Below are 18,921 nucleotides of genomic sequence, written 5' to 3'. Positions count from 1 at the left end.
CCGCCCTGGGCCACGGGCCTCCCATCTTTGTGCCTTTGCTTTCACTGTGCCCCCTGCCTTTCCCTCCTCTGCACCTGGCAAATTCAACTCAGCCTTCCAGGCCCAGTCACATGTCACAGCTTCTGAGAATCCCCTCATTCTCTCAGTTCTCCTGTCCTGGTTTACTTGTGGTAGCTGTGACTATTAGAATAACAACAGCTTTTTATGACTCATGCCAGGAGCTGGCTAAGTGCTTTACGCAGAATGAAAGAACCAACGTCACCATCCCCATCTTATAGGAGTGGAAACTGAGGCACAGAGGTGTTGCATAGGGACAGAACCAGGGGTGTGCCTGGCCCTTAACCACTGTTTTATCTGTGAGGTCTTTAGCAGGAACCATCCCTGGGACCTAGCACAGTGTTGTACAGAGGGGCACATGGTGGGTGTCAGCAAGTGCGAGGCTTCCTTGGAAGTGGCAGGTTTCGTGAGAGCCTTGCTGGGGAGACAGCTGTCGGGAGCCTGGGCGAAGCTGTGAGGAGGATGCTGCTAACTGCCCTTTCTGCACAGCGGACTCACAAAGGGCCCGTTCCCTTCATCAACAGTGCAGGTGACCCCAACTGCACTGAGAAGGGGAATAGGGAGCTGCCTTCATGTCACAGCACACTCTGACATCTGTCCAAAAAAAAAGATGAAATTTACTAGTTATTTCACATTTTAATGTTTCCAAGTGTCTGTATTAGACCAGACTTACTTATCTCCCCAGAGAGGACGATCAGAAGCTGGTATCAAGGGTCTGTGTCGCTCAACTTCCAAGATACTTTGCTTCTCGGTGTTGGGGGGTGGGGGTCACAGTTCACATGTTTGTGCACCAACCCAGACACTCCACACACCAGGGCTACTAAACCAGCGTGCGAGGTGCAGAGATGGGGCATGGGGCAGGTCTCTGACGTGAAGATCGTTGTGTGAGAGCATCAGTCTAGTACTGCCCTGCATGCATTTTCCGAAATACACTGCCAGTGGTTCAGTGTTATAAAACCGAACTGAAACTAATGTACGTATTTTTAGAACATTGTTAACTCAGTCATTTGAAATTAATTGTTTTATATACCCTTTCTCACCTTATATTTTAAAAACCTATAAAGTGATCTCATTACCCCTAGAATCACTGTAAACTTAAAGTTAATAACAAAAACTGTTCTAGTGTCATTCAATTCAAAAGTGACATGTTTCATCCCTGGCTGGCATAGCTCAAGTGGATTGAGCTCGGGCTGCAAACCAAAGCATCGCAGGTTCGATTCCCAGTCAGGGAACATGCCTGGGTTGCAGGCCACGGCCCCCAGCAACCTCACATTGATGTTTCTCTTTCTCTTTCTTCCTCCTTTCCCTCTCTAAAAATAAATAAATAAAATCTTTTTTAAAAGTGACATGTTTCATTAGTCTTTTTGAAAACTGATATTTTTGTTCACAGTCTGGGTGATAGGTGTATGACCTTTTGTTTTACTCTCTTTTAAAATAGATATGTAAATTCTTGTCCGTAATTGCTGTATTTTGTTATAAAATATTTTTTAATTAATGCTATATAGCCTGGTGGTCATCTCAGACTTGAACACGATGAGTTGTGGTGTTTTTCGTATGTTCTCTGCATCTTAGATCTGGGAGGCTGTGGGCTGGTGGGTAGCAGAGCAGGGTGAAAGAATTGCCCAGTAATGCTGCAGCCCCACTGTCTGCCTTTCAGGGTAAAGCACCAAGTGGAATACCTGGGTCTGAAAGAAAACATTCGAGTGAGGAGAGCTGGCTATGCTTATCGGCGTGTCTTCCAAAAATTCCTACAAAGGTAATGAACTGGTGACTTTCTTTTAAATGAGTTTATTGAAATATTCGCACATCGTATAATTCACCCATTTAAAGTATACAGCTTATTGGCTTTTAATGTATAAAGTTGTGCCTCCATCATCACAGTTAACTTTAAAAGATGTTCATCACCCCAAAAAGACACCCCAGTTCCCTGGTTGTTAACCCACAGTTAGGCAGAGCCTGCTTTCTGTCTCTGTAGATTCACCTATTCTGCACATTGCATGTAAATAGACTCATCCAGTATGTGTCCTTTGTGCCTGGCTTCTTTCACTTAGCATGATGCTTTTGAGGGCCACCCCCGTTGTTGCGTATGTCTGTGCTTCGTTTCTTCTCATTGCGGAATAGCATTCCAGTAGTGTACCCATATACCACATCACTGGTTCATTCATCAGTGGATACACCTCAGTTGTTTCCACTTTTTGGCTGTTAAGAATAACAAACAATGCTGCTATCAACATTCACACACATTTCTGTGGACATACGTCTTCATTTTTTTTCATATTTCAAAATGGGATTGCTGGGTCATATGGTAACTCTATGTTTAACCTTGTTGATAAACTGCTAGACTTTTTTTCCCGAAGTGGCTATGCCAGTTTACATCCCTACCAGCAGTGTTTGGTGGTTCCAATTTATTTGCCTTTTTGTCTACTTTTGTTATTATCTGGCTTTTTGATTCTAACCATCCTAATGGATATAAAGTGGTATCTCATTGTGGTTTTGATTTGCATTTCCCTCAGGGGAAATGATGTTGAGCAGCTTCTCATGTGGTGTTGGCCATTAGGGAAATGTCTGTTTAGGTTCTTTGCCCACTTTTTAATTGAGTTTCTTTTTTCTTTTTATTATTAAGTTGTAACTTAAGAATTCTTTTAGTCATCACTTATTGTAGAATAAATTAGTAGCCACAAGTAATTGGCCGGTTTAGAGTAACACAAGGGTAACAAAAGTCTGCCTTGATAATACCAAGACATTCATAATTTTATTCTCCAATATTTTTCCTTTACTTAAAACTCTTTATTGGATCCTTGCAAATTCTCTTTGATTGGCATTACTATTGAAAACTGATCAGATATTTTTAAAAATCTAACTTTGACCTTTTTTGAGAAATCAATTCTGGAGACCTTTTTCCTCCCACAAAACCAACAAACCTGACTCTCAGCAGCAATGCTGTGAGCTCACAGCCCTGGGAAGAGCGGGAAGTCCACACTGTCCTCACAGGAAGGTCTGAGGTGTCCCGAACAGGTTATGTTACTTGTTTGCAGCAGCTCCTTACATGACCTGTGAAATGACCTTGTTGCTTATAATATTCTCACCTCTCTCGAGGGCCATGACACCCTTCATGACTCCACGCATGACACCGTCTTCTGTCGCTTAGACAAAGTAAACATGTAGTGAATGCCTGTTATGCTCTTTATGTCGAGGGCTGTCATTGAAATGAGTCTGTCCTTAGATGCTTGCCTTCTTAGCCCTCCCGCTGTGGGCTTTTCCGTTCAGAAGAGACAGATAGACAGCCCTGTCTTAGGAATAGCAGGCTTTTACTTCTTGTGATTTGAGAAGAGTGGGAGGATAATAAAATTTGGAAGAAAATTTATTTTTCAATAAAAAGTACATTTTTAGTCTCCCACGTGAAAATAGTTGGAAGGCTGTGTATGTCAATGGGCAGGAACTGTTTCTCCAGAGACAATGCAGGTTTCCATAAGATGGGTGAGTCTGCCCCTGGCGGTCTCAGCATGTGATCCTCGGTGACCCATCTCACACCTTCACTCTCCGTGGCTGAGAGAAAAGGCTTGGTTTATAAAGTTGTTTTCTAGATGTTCACCGAAAGGCTGCCAAGTGAGAAATGGAAAGCAACAACCTGAAGGGAAAGGATGTATTAATGCCCAGCACAACTATCCACACGTGCGTGCATTGTGCGTGCATTGTACGCCCCTCCCTGGGATGGAAGCCCACAGTTCTGAACAGACCAGTGGACCAGACATTACCTGGATCTTAAAAAATAGGAAATAGGGTCTTTTTGTATGTGTCCTTTATCTTGCTAAAAATCCTTCATTTTTATCAAAACCACCCCCTCTTAACTGAGAACTGGACACTAATAATCAAAAGATGCCTTAATTTCGCCACCACGGGACATGTGCTCTTGAAATAAATCCTTCTCTGCTTTAAGCCATAGAGAGAAGATCCCTTACTTACCACTTGTTCAATACAACGCTCTTGCCTTTAGAAAGTTTCAAAAATCTGTAAGAAATGATAGCCATTTGGAGTCTCAGTTTGGGAAATTACCTGTAAATTAGAAAACACCTTTTGAGCTGGATAGGGAGTATTCCTTACTGTGGTTGGGAGAAGTCAGCCTAAATGCGGATTCTGATTCTTAGTAAGAAAAATGTGATAGAAACATAAAAGATATTTGCAAAATATCTTACAGCCCCATTTACACTTTCTCACAAACATATTTCCCTTGACCTTGACCCAGCCCCTTAGAATTTGGGGCTAGAAAAAAGATGCTTATGCACAAAGGCATTCCATGTCATAGGCAAGAGAGAAGAAAGAATAGAAAACTCAGGAAAGCATGAAATGTAGAGAGCTTCCGAGTGGATGCCAGGATTTTTGTGTTCTTGGGGGTTGGAAACAAGATCGTAACTCGAACTGCCAGCAGCTAGAGGTCACTGGGGTCTGAGCTGCATTTCCTCTGAGGAAGAAACATTGGTTTGATCACCTGAGTGATAACAAAGGAGCCTACCTGTCTCTAAGGGCAGGGAAGAGAATTCTGAGCAGAGAGAACATCTGGTGCAAAGGCCTTGAAATGAAATACTGGCATATTTGAGTCTTAAACTGAAAATACCCGATGAAAGGAGGATAAGCTATTATCCTCACCTCTCCAAAATTATCTATTTTTAGCACCTATTAGGCACCTATTAGGTAGTGTACCATTGTCGTGTGCATCCTGTGCCCACTGGTATGTCCTAGAATAAACAAATGTACTGGGTGTACTTACTTAGTAGGAGAGCATTGGGCCAGAATTACATGCCCTAGTCTCTCCAATGGAAAGAAAAGGAAATGAGGAGGATGCATCGGGCTTCATGAAAGCAAAGGGGACCGCCACCACTGGTCTGTGGTGAGAGGGCTCTGGATATGGCAGGCTACAGTCATGTCTTACCCAGACCCAAACTGTTAGGAGGCCTTGTATGGAAAAAGGAGAGACTATCCCGGCAAAACAAGCTTCGTAATGTGAAAAAATCAAAGGAGAAATACAGCATTATTTTAATAGGGGGAAAATGTGAGTTGCAGTTGCACAATGAGGATACTTTATCATTTCGATTAGACCAAGCCAGGCAAAATTGCGCTTTCAGAAACTTGTTGACTTGGAGGTCTGATTTTTTTCTTTCTTACCCATAGTCTGCATAAATTTTTCTCCCCCATCCATTTAGATTGCTACATTGCCGATTCTTACCAGGTCCTCCAGTGACATCTAGAAAGATTCTGTTATCAGTCATTCATAAGTGGTTTCATTCGTTTGACTCATTACACCATATATGAGATACATTTGTGCTAATGTGTGGCCTTAATGAGGTATTTTCATTTTTAAGCTTTTTATCTTTAATTATGGAATGAGAGGATTTGTTGCTCCAGGAAATTTATGACATTATCAGAAAAGATGTGGATATTTGGGAGGAGCGGACAGGGTCCCTAGGATCACCTTAGTCCCAGTCAGCTGGCTCGAAGGTTACGATAACACCTGGATCGCTCTCCTGGGAGCCCTGGATCCTGAAGACAGGCCACTCTTGTCAAGATTCTCTCTTCCCTTGAACGATGCAAACCGCAAACCAGTATGACCCTGTAGTAGCTTCTGGGAATAAAGGAAGAACTGACTTTTCTAGACGCCTGGGGCTCATCCATTGGCTATATTGGAGAGATGCCTGCATACAGACCGCACACCCCAACTTCTCACCTATGTGCACATTCTCTGATTTCTCCTGCCATCCTTCTTTCCTTTCTTCCACCTCAAGTCTTTGGTAATTTCTGTATTTGACATCCCATAATGTGCTTCTCTCTCCTCTATTATGTCAGCCTCTCAGGTATGTCAGCCTAATGGTTCCAACTCAGACACATGCAGAAGTGCGTAACCCTTTAAAAGAAATATTCACACACACATCAGCCAATTTGTGGCTTATGTATAGTTCCATGATTAAAGAAGTAGGTTGGGGTTCAAATCCCAGCACTGATACTAGCTAAGTAGCCTTGAGTGAGTCTCTATGTGCTTCTCTTTCCACCCTGCAAAATGGAAAGGCCAATCTGATCCAGTTGCTTCGAGAATAACATTAGGGTGTACATTTAAGCACCAAGAATAGCACCCGATGCAGAGAAAGCACCCATGAATGCTGGCTATTAACGTTAGTTATCAGTGCTGTGTGCCAGGCACGCTGGGGGTGCTGGTGTGCACTGTGAACCACACAGATGTGGCACCCACTTGTGGAGGTCTGGTCCTCATGGAGGAGGCATACATCAAACAAATAAGCACAAATATGAATAGAATTACAACTGATGATACACAATCTGAAAGAAAAAGGTTTTGTATGGGAGAAAACAGCAAGGGAGTGCTTTTGCTTGGGTGGTCCAAAAAGACCTCTCTGGAAGTGTCACTGAGGGAGAGTCCCCCTGACCAGGAGCCGCCACTTGAGCATTTTGGAGAACAGCACACCTGGTAGAAGGAGCAGCGCAGGCAGAGGGTGAGCAGAGAGGAGATTGGAGGAGATAGCCTTGTGACTGACTCAAGATGCACAGAATTCCAAAGGCGAAAGGTGATATCTCATAACAACAGTGGCTACTTAGAGGGAGTTTTATAAAACCCTGTAGTAACTGTTAAGTGCTCTGAAGAAATCAGGGAAAATCGGTTTTGAGAAAAGACCATCTGATTTTGCCTGAGGAGAATCATGGGTGACCTTCAGCAATGCTATTTTTAGACAGTGATAGAAGGGAAAAGCAGATTTTCCCCAGAGTGCTAACAGGAAAACAGGCAGATAGGGAGGAGTAGGAGGCATCCCAGACCCAGTGGACTTCGCAGTTCTCGAGGCCAGTCCCTAAGCCTTTGAACTGAGGTGAATGGACTGCCGGGACCCAGCAACACCAGGTGCCTTTGGGTGGCGGTCCAGTCTGAGTCTGATCCTTCTTTCCCCAAATGTCCTCACAGGTATGCCATCCTGACCAAAGAAACCTGGCCTGCGTGGAGAGGAGACGAGAAACAAGGTGTCCTCCACTTGCTGCAGTCTGTCAACATGGACAGTGATCAGTTCCAGCTTGGGAGGAGCAAAGTGTTCATCAAAGCCCCCGAGTCTGTGAGTGTGCGGCTGGCCCCTCCCCACAGCATGACTGGCTTCTTTGCTTCATTCTTTGGTTCCTGCCTTAGTGTTGTCTCCTCAAAGAAGGCTTTCCTCCTCTCCCAACCAAAGTATAAGTCATTCTCCCCACCCCTGCTGCCCTACAGCCTCCAGAGCACTCAACATCATATAATGGTTTCTTTTCTTACTTAGTGTCTTTCCCATTCTCGATGATCATCTCCTTAAGGTCAGGGACTCTTGTCTGTTTTGTATGCCATGGTGTACTCAGAGCCTCATATAGAAAGCAGCTCATAGCCCTGGCCAGGTAGCTCAGTTCATTAGAACATCATCCTGATACACCAAGGTTGTGTGTTCGATCCCCCGTCAGGGCACATACAGGAATCAACCAATGAGTGCATGAATACATAGAACAACAAATAGATGTTTCTCTCTCTCTCCTCTCTCTCTCAAAAATCAATTTAAAAAAATAAAGGAAAGCAGCTCATGGGAGGTGCCCAATAGTTATTCACAGTATCCAATCGTGTCTGAGCTAAGAGGACTTCTTTGTCCCACAAAAGAAGCTTGGATAACTGTCGTGGATCCCGGCTCCTGTGGTCTGCGGCATTATGGGTGAGACGAGACAAATTCACACAGACTGCCGAGTCCTGTGGAAGAAAAGGGATGGCGCAGCTTCTCTCTCAAGGGGAGAAAAAGCCTCCTTGGAGCACCTCGGCCACCCTCTCAAGAGGAGAGTGCCTCGACCCTTGCCTTGACGAGCTTTTATTGAATTCAATTTGCACAGGAATACAGGGTGTATACGTAAAACTCATCAATCATTGTCAGGCAGAAATGATTAAACAATAGATAACATTCCGAGAACTCTAAGGACTTATTCTGAATGAGAGTCAGATAGTTAAAGGGCCATAAAACTTTGGGGAACAAACTCACTTCCTGCTTGGACCCTTATCATTTAAATTGAGGATATTAACAAAGTAGGTTTCATAGGATTTTATGCATCCTTTCTTAGGCCTGATTGCCCTAGGGGACCTGCCCTTTCCAGCACAGGGTCGTACCCACTTCTGGCATTGTTTCAGGCTTAAGTCAGGCAGGGGAAGTGAGGCAGCCAAGAGATTAGGAGACTTTTTGCAGACAAAAGGAGGGCTCAGGCTACGTCAAAGCCAGGAGGCTAGAGTTCACCACCCCCTTTTTCTATAGCACCCCAAGTCCTTCCCTGAGGATTTCTTTGCCGACCATGCCTGTCTTAAGTCGTCCCTCTTTTGAGGAATCTTACCCATCATTGGCTAACCAGTCATCCACCTGGGGCCAAGCAGGGTGAAGAGAAAGGGGCAGAGGTGGTGCTCCTACAAGGAAGGTAAGCTTTGTCTCCTGAGTGGCTTATGGTCCCAAGGTCCTTTACTCAGCCTTAGCCATGGGGGATTACAGCTTCTGAAACCAGGCGGGGCAGTTCCCAACAGATAACTGTACCTCCTATCTGGGTTGACCAAACAGGTCCAGGCTTCTTCTCTGAAGGGGTAGCTGTGCCTGGGGATGCAAATTCGCAGGACTATATCTTAAAGACCAGAAGGGAGCCTGGAAAGGACATTGAGGAGATGAATAGATAGGAAGAGAAATCTCAGGGTTTGTAGAAAACAACTATTTGCTGGTAAGGAATGCAAACAATATTACAATGCACGAACCCTATCATTATGTTTTACTGTATTTTTTCCATTACCATTCATTCCCCTTATGCCCCCTCCCCCCAGCAATCACCACCCTGTTGTCCATGTCCATGAGTCCTTTTTCCTTTTTGCTCCTTCCTTCCACCCCATACCTTCCATCCCCACTAGCTGTCATCTGCTCTCCATCTACAAATCTTATTAGGCCTGTAGAGATTAATTTGGAGGAGCTGCTTTTTCCTTCCTGATGAGGCTGTGGTCACTGTGAGCCGTGAACACCATAAGACATTCTCTGCTGAGCAGGAATCCAGCACAGTCTCTCCGCTCTGCCCAGTGAGCTCTGCAGCTCTGGGGTGAAGACATTACTTTTTAAGTTGGAGAAACTGCTGGAACTAACCGGGTTCGGCATCACCATTTCTTGAGGTTCCTATAAACAATCACAGGAGTCCATTTCAGGAGCCTATGGTGAACTTGGTAAAAGTAGTCTTTTAATCAAGGGGAAATAACACGAGAACTTGCAGTGCTGGTAATAACAGAAACACTTGACTTTAGTCAAATCCTGGTCTCTCGGTGAGGTTTCCTCTTTAGAAGGGGGCTGCAGCTGCTGTTCTGCCTGCCCCATAGGATGTTAGCCTGAGACCTACAAATGATGAAGCTGTTAGTGAATGGCTTTATGAACCACAAAGGCTATCAAATAAATAAACGATGTGCATCAGTAGAGCTCATTTATGAAAAGTTTGTGGTAGCATTTCCTACTTGGAGTTATTTGTAGCTTCACAGTGCTTCACTTCCAAATATAAAATGAAAATGTTGTGTCATGCACCATTAAGCAACCCACAGAACAGTTCCTGTTCTTTCTAAAACGGGATGGGGTGGTTTGTCGGCACAATGCAGAACTCTGTTGTTGCATGCCCGCTTGTACTTTTTCGACTTGTTAAGTTTTCACATATAACTAAAACAGGTTCCATATTTTGCATACTTTTCCCCCTGATTCAGTGGAGCTTTGGGGTTTTAGTTCCAAAATCAAGATTATTTTTGGTTTTCCTTTTCCTTGTTGTCCTCCCAGTTGCTTTGTTATTGTCGCTCGACTCTCCGTTCCCGTTTTCATGCACACCATCACCTTACTCTCTCCTCCCCCATCACTCGCTCATCCACGTTTAGCCCTGACATTGCAAATACATTTACAAAAATTGGTTTTCAAAAATCCACTTTGTGATTTTTGCATTGACTTTTATAGTAAATGTGCTGAATATACAAAATAACTCATTTGTTTTAAGAACCCACATTAGACATCAGGCACCAAAGGATTTGGTTTTGCTTATTTGTTACATGTGTCTGTGATTTGGGGTTTCTGTTTTTTGCTTTCCTTTCTCTGTTTCTTCAACCTCCCTGACTTCGAACCCACATGGCCTTTGAAAAGAACCTACAACCCAGCTAATATTTGATGTAGTCCATAGGGAGTTGGAAATTGGTTGCCTCTTCATCCTTTCTGAGTCACAAGTGTGTTTTCTGTGGTACTCCCAAAATAGTTCTGGGAAAGAAGTACAAACCAAGACATACACAAAAACCCAACACACAGGATAAGAAGCACTGATGCATATTCTTAAAACAGGCAACCACGGGGCCAACATTGTAAACATTGTGTCCCGTTTTTAAACCATGTATTATTCCCTTTTGTTTTTGAAATCTGTTTCTCATGCCTGGTGTATATGGCACTGCAAGCCACGGGACGAAGCGGCCCCTCCCTTGTCTCTGCACAGCTGGGGCTGTGGGAAGGAGAGGCTGAGTGACAGGATGGGGTAGATGTGGCTCCTGAGTACAGAGCCAGATAAACAAGCAACAACAGATCAAGCCCAGCTGCCGTGGAACCAGTTTTGCTTGTTTACTTCTGGAACATTTTTGCAATGATTGTTCATCATCTTTACTTTGGGTTTTTTATTCGTGCATTTTATTCTTTTTTCCTAGAGAGTCATATAAGCCACTTCCTAGGTGAATGCAAAAGGCCTCCCACCATTTTACAAGTTGATTCAATGAAGGTTTACAGAGAAGGACTTCTGTGTCAGAGTGGAGAGCCTGGCGGAGCCTGGGGGACTTCGGTTTACTTTCCAGCCTCACGCAGTCTTGGTTCCAATTTTCTCATCTGTAAAATGGAGATGACAGAAATATGTGGCTCATGTAGTTGTTGAGGGGTTGGATGAAAAAAGTGCATGTAAAGCATCTCATTGCTATCATCTTCATGATTCCAGAGCTTCATTGAGTGGGATGCAACCATCAGTATTAGTTGTTAAAATGGCCTGAACCTGAAGACCTGCCAGGTCTAAGATGGAACCTGAAGCAAAATAGCCTCAGTCGCTCTTGGTGAATCCAGGTCCTAGCCTGCACGTCTGCAGTCCCGCTCTAGTCACTGGTTATCATCCTCTGCGCCAGTTCTCCTTGGAGAATTCCAGGAAGCAGGAAGCCTGTGCTTTCATGGAACTGAAAGTAGGACAGCCCTCTTTCCACAGTAGCACAAACTCTGCTCCTGGAAAAACTGTAACGTTCTCTGAAGACGATATATGCAGCACTAAACACCAGCCTCCACCAACTCATTTGATCTAGCCATCTAATATCCTCTTTGGGTCAAGGAGGGGAATAAGTGGATGAATTCTGAATCATCCGACTGTCACAGAGATTATGAGTAAGGCAGGGCGGATACATTATTAAGGTCCAACTGAATACAGTCAGATCCAGCTATTTCCCTTTATGTTTTTTTGTTAATCAAAAAAATATAGAGAGATAAGGGAGGAGGATTAAAGTGGGAGGCAGGGAGTGGGAAGGGCAAGGGAGAGTAATGGGAACAACTAATTGAAGAACAATAAAAATTTTTATAAATAAATAAAAAGAAAATACATAGAGAGATAAAAGTTAATAGTGCTCATAAACAATATCCCCTACTCATCATGTTCTCAGATTTGTTCCTAAGTCTGAGAAGCTTCTTTTTATGTGTGGCCTGGACTAAAACAAAATAACCCTGAAATAAGCCTCCAGGAAGTCATCCTCGGGTCTTAGGAATTGGCTCACATTTGTCTTTACGTTCACAGCTATTTCTCCTGGAGGAAATGAGAGAGAGAAAGTATGATGGGTATGCTCGAGTGATACAGAAAACGTGGAGGAAGTTCGTGGCACGGAAGAAATACGTCCAAATGAGGGAAGAAGGTATTTCAGTCATTTTGTTCCATGTGTTTAATAAATCTCAAGAATAATTTTGAGCTTAGATGAAAGTTATAAGTTTACTTTGCATATAATGTCATGTGTGAACAGTCTTGCATTCCTTTAGAGTTTTTCTGTGTATTTTCCTCCTTTTTTCTGGGGCACTGATCCTTCTCCCTTCTCTGCCTATGTGGGAATTGCAGCCTCAGACCTCCTGTTGAACCGGAAGGAAAGGAGGAGAAACAGCATCAACAGGAACTTCATCGGGGATTACATCGGGATGGAGGAGCACCCGGAACTCCAGCAGTTTGTGGGCAAGCGGGAGAAGATCGATTTTGCAGACACAGTAACCAAGTATGACAGGAGGTTCAAGGTACGTGCTGGCGGCCTGCCCCTGAGAGTCACCAGGCAGATTCCTTAATTGTAGAAATCACTTGCAGTTTTGTTTTTCTTATTCCCAAAACAGAACATGTTCATTGTAAAAAAAAAAAATTAGAAAATACAGAGAAGCCAAAGGAAAAATAGCTACTTATACCCGTTAACATTTTGTGTGTATCCTTTAGAATGTTTTCTATACAGACATATTTATTTAGTTTTATAAATGAGATCTACATTATATGCTGGTTTATTTGGGGGGCTTCTTTTTTAGGTTTTATTTATTTATTTTTGGAGAGAGAGGAAGGGAGAGAGAATGAGAGGGAAAGAAGTATCAATCTGTGGTTGCCTCTCAGACGTCCCCTACAGAGGATCTGGCAGGCAACCCCAGGCATATGCCCTAACTGGGAATTGAACCAGCGACTCTTTGGTTCGCAGGCCGGCACTGAATCCATTGAGCCACAACAGCCAGGGCTTGGGCATTTTTTTTTTTTTTAACATACCAGGGAGAACTTTCCATATTAACAGATTCGTCATATAAATTATTTTGTTTAGCTGCATAGTACAGTTCCATTCAACAGCTACTATATATTTTTTTTTATATTCGCCCAAGGATATGTTTTTATTGCTTCTAGAGAGAGAGAGAGAGAGAAACATCAATGTGAGAGAGAAACATTGATTAAGTGCCTCCGGTATGCACCCTTACCAGGGATCAAACCCACAACCTTTGTATATGCCCTGACTGGGAATCGAACTGAAGACCTTTTAGTGGATGGGATGATGCTCCAACCAACTGAACAACCCAGTCAGGGCTACTTTTTTTTTTTATGATAGTAAAAAAAGAAGAAAAAGCCTGCTAAGAATGGATTAATGAGTAATTGTTAAAAATATAGCATCTGTTGCTCTGGCCAAGTGGCTTGGTTGGAGCATTGTCCTGTACACCGAAAGGTTGCAGGTTCGATCCTTGGTCTCAGCACCTACAGGAGACAACCGATCAATGTTTCTGTCTCTATCTTTCTCTCTATAAAATCAATAAGCATATCCTCAGGTGAGGATGTTTTGAAAAGTATGAAGTGAAAAAGCATCCTTTCATGCATATTTTTATGTGTTTGTTGATGCTTTTAGAATTGATAGGAATGGAATCATCAGGTCAAAGGATTCAGAATATCAAGCAATACTGCGAAGTGTTCTTCCACACCTTCCCTGAGAGAATGAGTGGCACTACTTTCACGTGGCCACTGGAGGGACACTGATGTTTCACCTGTTCCTTTAGACACCTTTCTTTGGCCTGATAAAATCTTGGCCCTAAAAGTGAAATCTGAAGACACCGTAGTTCATAGATCCATTAAGAACTTTTTTGGTTTGTTTATTTATTTTTTGATCAAGAAAAAATTGAAATAAGTAATATTGTTAACTTAGCAGGAAGGATGATGTTGTTTTGCTAAAGCCAAATCATTTCTTACAACCGGAGTGTGGCACCAGCTGTTCTGACAGCCAATCTGCGTGTCGAGATGAGTGCACATGTCCTCGATGGGGTTTGGGAACCCACATATTCCAAAGTCCATTGCTACTCGATTTTTAAGATTTATCATTAAAATGAATATTGATCGATTTTCAAAAGTCAAAATGTCAGGGCTCAAAAAATACAAAAGTTCTGTAGCAGATCATTGGTAAGACCACCAAGTATGTGGGCTTGCCCAGGACAGTCCCTTCACACCTGCTGTCCCAATACTTTAGGAGACTCCATGTGAGTTCACCATTTTTGTAAGTCAGAGAGAGTCAGATATCATTAACTTCATATATGACAGCCTAATTACTATTAACAGTGTCCCCATGTGCTACCCAAGGCCACTTCCCTTCATCTGGTGACAGATGTGCATGTTGTGGACAGATGTCACTTGGACATGTCTTTCAGCCTTCTGAAAGCACCTCTCCTTACAGGGTATAAAGCGAGACTTGCTTCTGACGCCGAAGTGCCTGTACTTAATTGGCCGAGAAAAGGTCAAGCAGGGCCCTGACAAAGGCCTTGTGAAGGAAGTGCTGAAGCGGAGAATCGAGATGGAGAGGATCTTGTCCGTGTCCCTCAGGTGAGTGGTGAGGGTGTGGGAGGCAGGGGTGCCCCACGCCTCCTCAGCATCATCACCTGCTGTCCCAAATGCAACCAGATGAAAGGCCTGGTCAGGCTCCCCAGTTGTCATAGCCATGATGAAGAGACCGGAATTTCCTCGTCTTCCCTAAGCAGACCTGACCTTCATTGGTCTCAGGGATTCTGATTTGAAAGGAATGAGATACCAAGAAAAAGCTGTGTTCTGGTTGGCTCCTCTCATCAGGAGATAACTCGGATCCTTTGTTCCTGTCAAATTTGAGAAATAATCCTAGCATATGAAACAGACAGAGTGTAATTGCTGTTACTGGAGTGGGGCCAATGGTCCAGAGCCCCACCCCCAAGCCCACCTCACCCGTGTGGAAGGTCTAGCCCGTTTCACCAGCAAAGGCCCAAGCAGAGGTGGCCTTTAGGGCACCAATGTTGTGTTTCAGTTTGCTGTGACCTCTGAGTGTCCAGGAGGGGAAGTTTCTTTGGACTCCTTCAGGTCCTCTCTGCTCCTACAAGGGAGAGAATACAAATAGGTCTCTATAATCTGTAGCCCTGGAGTCATTGCCAAATGCTCCCTTCAACTCCAAGTTCACAGCCAGGGAGGGGCCTTTGCTCTTCCTGTCAGCACTCGGGCTTTATTTTGGCAGAGGGGCTCTGTGCTTCTGAGACTTCCCTAAATCCTTCCAGGCTAACTTCCTTCTGATAAGAGGAAATCCTCCCAGTCTACAGGAGGCTAAGAAAAGAGGAAGAAAAGCCTTTTGAGCTGAGTAGCTTCCTCCCTGAGCTGCATCCCTGGGCCCTCCTGAGGGTACCGCTGCCTCTGCCAGGCAACCTTTGGGCTGTCATTTCATCAAAAGCAGTGATATGTTCCAGTTGCTTGTGAACATGTCCTCCCAGAATCGGGACATCTCTAAACTCTTATTCCACGCAGAAAACAAAACCTCAACTTTCAGGAAAAAGCCGGGCTTTTGTGTGCTGAGGCATCTGGCCCGCCAGGCTGGGAATCCTGGCTCCAGTGAAATAATCCGAAGCAGATTTCAAGTGGTGTCCATTCTTGCTTGTGTCACTGTGGTTTCCGATTCTGTCTGCTCTCAGTTTTCCTGATAAAGGACCAGGTGGTGCAGTGAAGTCGAGTGTTTTAAACATTTCAACTCAGGATGTGAGCCCCCTCAGCAGCCTTTTGGTAGCCCTGCCTCAGGTCTCAGTGCCATGAATTAAAAAAAAAAAAAAAGGCTTCAGAGCTGCCTGGTTCTCTCTCAGAAGGTCTTCCTGAGCATGTGGCTCATTGGCTGAGTCACAACATGAGCCACACTCTTCCTGGCTAACTGGGCCCTGAGGCTGCTCTTGGTGTCTAAGGAAGCAACTGGAAGCTTCTCTTTTTTTTTCCTGGCATGGGGACCAGCTGCACCTGAGGTGAGCCGGGCTATCTGCAGCTCATCCCAGCTCTGGGGCACGTGCGCTCATGAGGCTGAGAGTGGTTGCCATCCTTCCTATTATCATCGCCTAGCGCTGTGGCCGGCCCTCATGCCGCTCACGAGCGCTCGACCATAAATAACCATACCAACATCTGCATCACACACTCCGACACTGTTTTATTGATCAAGTCCTTGAGGCTTATCGAGGTGTGATTGTTTTCCTTCTGTCTCTTTTTGTCTTCTCTCACAGTTTCTGGGCATCTCATGGTAAAAGTAGCTTTTTCCCCTGCTTCCTCTTTAGTATTCATGGTCTGGACATTTGCTTCCTGTGGCCTTTCCTTGTTAGAGGCTGTTGTAAAATGAGGTACTTATCCTGAACGTTGCTCTGACACTATGGAAAAAAGAGTTTGAGTCATTTTAACTTGTGATCTCTGCATTGTTGTATTCACTGAACCTCACGTTTACCAAGATTAATACTGTTCCCTTATTTCCTTCATTCACTGGGTTACCTTGTAGTGTAACCAAGTTAGGAATACAGCCAGATGGGTGATGGTGTGTATAGAATCAAACCCAGAGTATCAATTGGTATTGGTACCAGACCACCAAACTTGTGTGTTAAACATATTTCAATCCAGATATAGAGAAATATTTTAACAGTTGTCTCGCATTTCAGAAAAAAAGTTCTAACATGTATATGTGTGTGTATGTTAAGTATATTTTATTGATTATGCTATTACAGTTTTTTCCCAATTTTCCCCCTTTATCCCCCGCTCTGCCCTGCACCCCCAACCCTCCAGCATTCCCCCCTCCTTAGTTCATGTCCATGGGTTGTACATATAAGTTCTTTGAACTCTCAGTTTCATATACCATTCTTAACCTCCCCCTCTCTTTAATGCCTACCAATTATGCTTCTTCTTCCCTGTACCTTCCCCCCATATTCTTCCCCTCCTCTCCCCCATTGAAAACCCTCCATGTGATGTCCATTTTTCTGATTCTGTTCCTGTTCTAGTTGTTTGCTTAGTTTTTGTTGTTTTTCTTTTTCTTTTAGGTTCAGTTGTTGATAGTTGTGAGTTTGTTGTCATTTTACTGTTCATAGTTTTTTATCTTCTTCAATTTCTTAGACAAATCCCTTTAACATTTCATATAATAAGGGCTTGGTGATGATGAACTCCTTTAACTTGACCTTATCTGGGAAGTACTTCATCTGCCCTTCTATTCTAAATGATAGCTTTGCTGGATAGAGTAATCTTGGATGTAGGTACTGGCCTTTCATGACTTGAAATACTTCTTTTCAGTCCCTTCTTACCTGTAAGGTTTCTTTTGAGAAATCAGCTGACAGTCTTATGGGAACTACTTTGTAGGTAACTGTCTCCTTTACTCCTGCTGCTTTTAAGATTCTCTCCTTATCTTCAATCTTGGGTAATTTAATTGTAATGTGCTTTGGTATTTCCTTCCTTGGGTCCAACTTCTTTGGGACTCTCTGAGTTTCCTGGACTTGCATGTCTAGTTCCTTCACCAGACTAGGGACGTTTTCCTTTATTATTTTTTCAAATGAGTTTTCAATTTCTTACTCTTCCACTCTCCTTTGGCACCCCTATGATTCAGATGTTGGAAGGTTTAAAGTTCTCCCAGAGGTTCCTAAGCCTCTTCTCATTTTTTTTTAATTCTTGTTTCTTCATTCTGTTCCAATTGGATGTTTATTTCTTTCTTTTGTTCCAAATCACTGATTTTAGTCCCTATTTCCTTCCTGTCACTGTTGGTTCCCTGAATATTTTGCTTTATTTCCCTTTGGGTAGCCTTCATTTGTTCCTTCATTTTGCGACCCAGCTCAATCAGTTCTGTGAGTATCTTGATTATCAGTGTTTTGAACTCTGCATCAGATAGATTGGCTATCTCCTTGTTGCTTAGCTCTTTTTCTGGAGGTTTGAGCTGTTCTTTCATTTGTGTCCATTTCTTTGTCTTGCCGCACCAGTTGAGTTGTAAGGGTACAGAGCCTTAGGTATTCATCAGGGCAGGGCAGCCCTCTTTGCTGCGTTGTGTCGCTGTCAGTCTGTTTGAATGTTTCTTTAATTCCTTCATTGTCAGAGTTCCATGCAATTTGATTTCTGGCACTTCTGGTTGTTTATTGTTTCTAGATTGGTTGTTATCCTCCTTTTAGTTGTGCAAGAAAGTGAAGGGTTTCTACCTACACCTCCATCTTGGCCAGAACTCCTATTTGCATGTGTTTTGCAGACTATATGAGGCTTACTACTTGAGGGTTGACTGAAATGACCACCTAATAACTTCTAATTAGGACTATCAAACTGTCCCCAAACTTGATCTTTCAACCCCTGTCTGTCTCTTCTGATATAACCATTGTCAAAGCAAAAATGGGCTCACAGCTCCCTGATCAAACAAACCAACTATTTGGAAACAACTATGAGCCCTGGCTGGTGCGGCTCAGTGGATTGAGTGCCGGCCTGTGAACCAAAGGGTCGCCGGTTCAGTTCCCAATGAGTGCACATGCCTGGGTTGCAGGCCAGGTCCCCAGTTGGAGGCACGTGAGAGGAAACCACACACTGATGTTTCTCTCTCTCTCTTTCTCCCTCCCTTCCCCTCTGTAAAAATAAGTAAATGAAATCTTTTAAAAAAATTATGAGACAGTTTGAAGAAAGTGAACATGACTAAATATTTGTGATGAATGATTTATTGTTCATTTCTTTAGGTATGGTAATAGTATTATGGTTATTTTTATTTAAAGAAGCTTTATCTTTCAGAGATGCACACTGAAAAATTAAGGATAAAGTAATATAACAGTTACACTTTGCTTCAAAATAACCTGGTTTGTGTGTGGGGTGGGGGAGTACAAGTGTAGATGGATATGATTGTCTGTGGATTGGTAATTGTTTAAACCTGATATGTGGAGGTGCATTCTGCTACTCTATATATATTTGCAATTTTCCATAATAAAAAGTTTTTTCTAGTTGTCCAGAAGACGTATTTTAGAACTATTTACCTTTTACAAGTATACTGAAATACGTGTAGTTAAA

At 43.3% G+C, this 18,921-nt stretch overlaps 1 protein-coding gene across 1 annotated transcript in view; it reads left to right on the top strand.

Moving 5' to 3' along the window:
- Positions 1-18,921, top strand: part of MYO1E (myosin IE) — a 199,686-nt gene that overhangs the window by 152,577 nt on the left and 28,188 nt on the right. The window contains exons 18-22 of the mRNA XM_045823123.1: positions 1,715-1,813; positions 7,016-7,160; positions 11,899-12,013; positions 12,211-12,380; positions 14,324-14,469. Coding sequence (XP_045679079.1) covers positions 1,715-1,813; positions 7,016-7,160; positions 11,899-12,013; positions 12,211-12,380; positions 14,324-14,469 — 675 coding nt within the window. The remainder of the gene's footprint in view (positions 1-1,714; positions 1,814-7,015; positions 7,161-11,898; positions 12,014-12,210; positions 12,381-14,323; positions 14,470-18,921) is intronic.

Source organism: Phyllostomus hastatus, unplaced genomic scaffold, assembly GCF_019186645.2.
Source record: "Phyllostomus hastatus isolate PE091 unplaced genomic scaffold, TTU_PhHast_1.1 phas_scaffold_501, whole genome shotgun sequence".
Lineage (NCBI taxonomy): Eukaryota > Metazoa > Chordata > Mammalia > Chiroptera > Phyllostomidae > Phyllostomus > Phyllostomus hastatus.
Note: the sequence above shows the minus strand (reverse complement) of the source record. Positions and strands in the feature narration are given on the sequence as shown.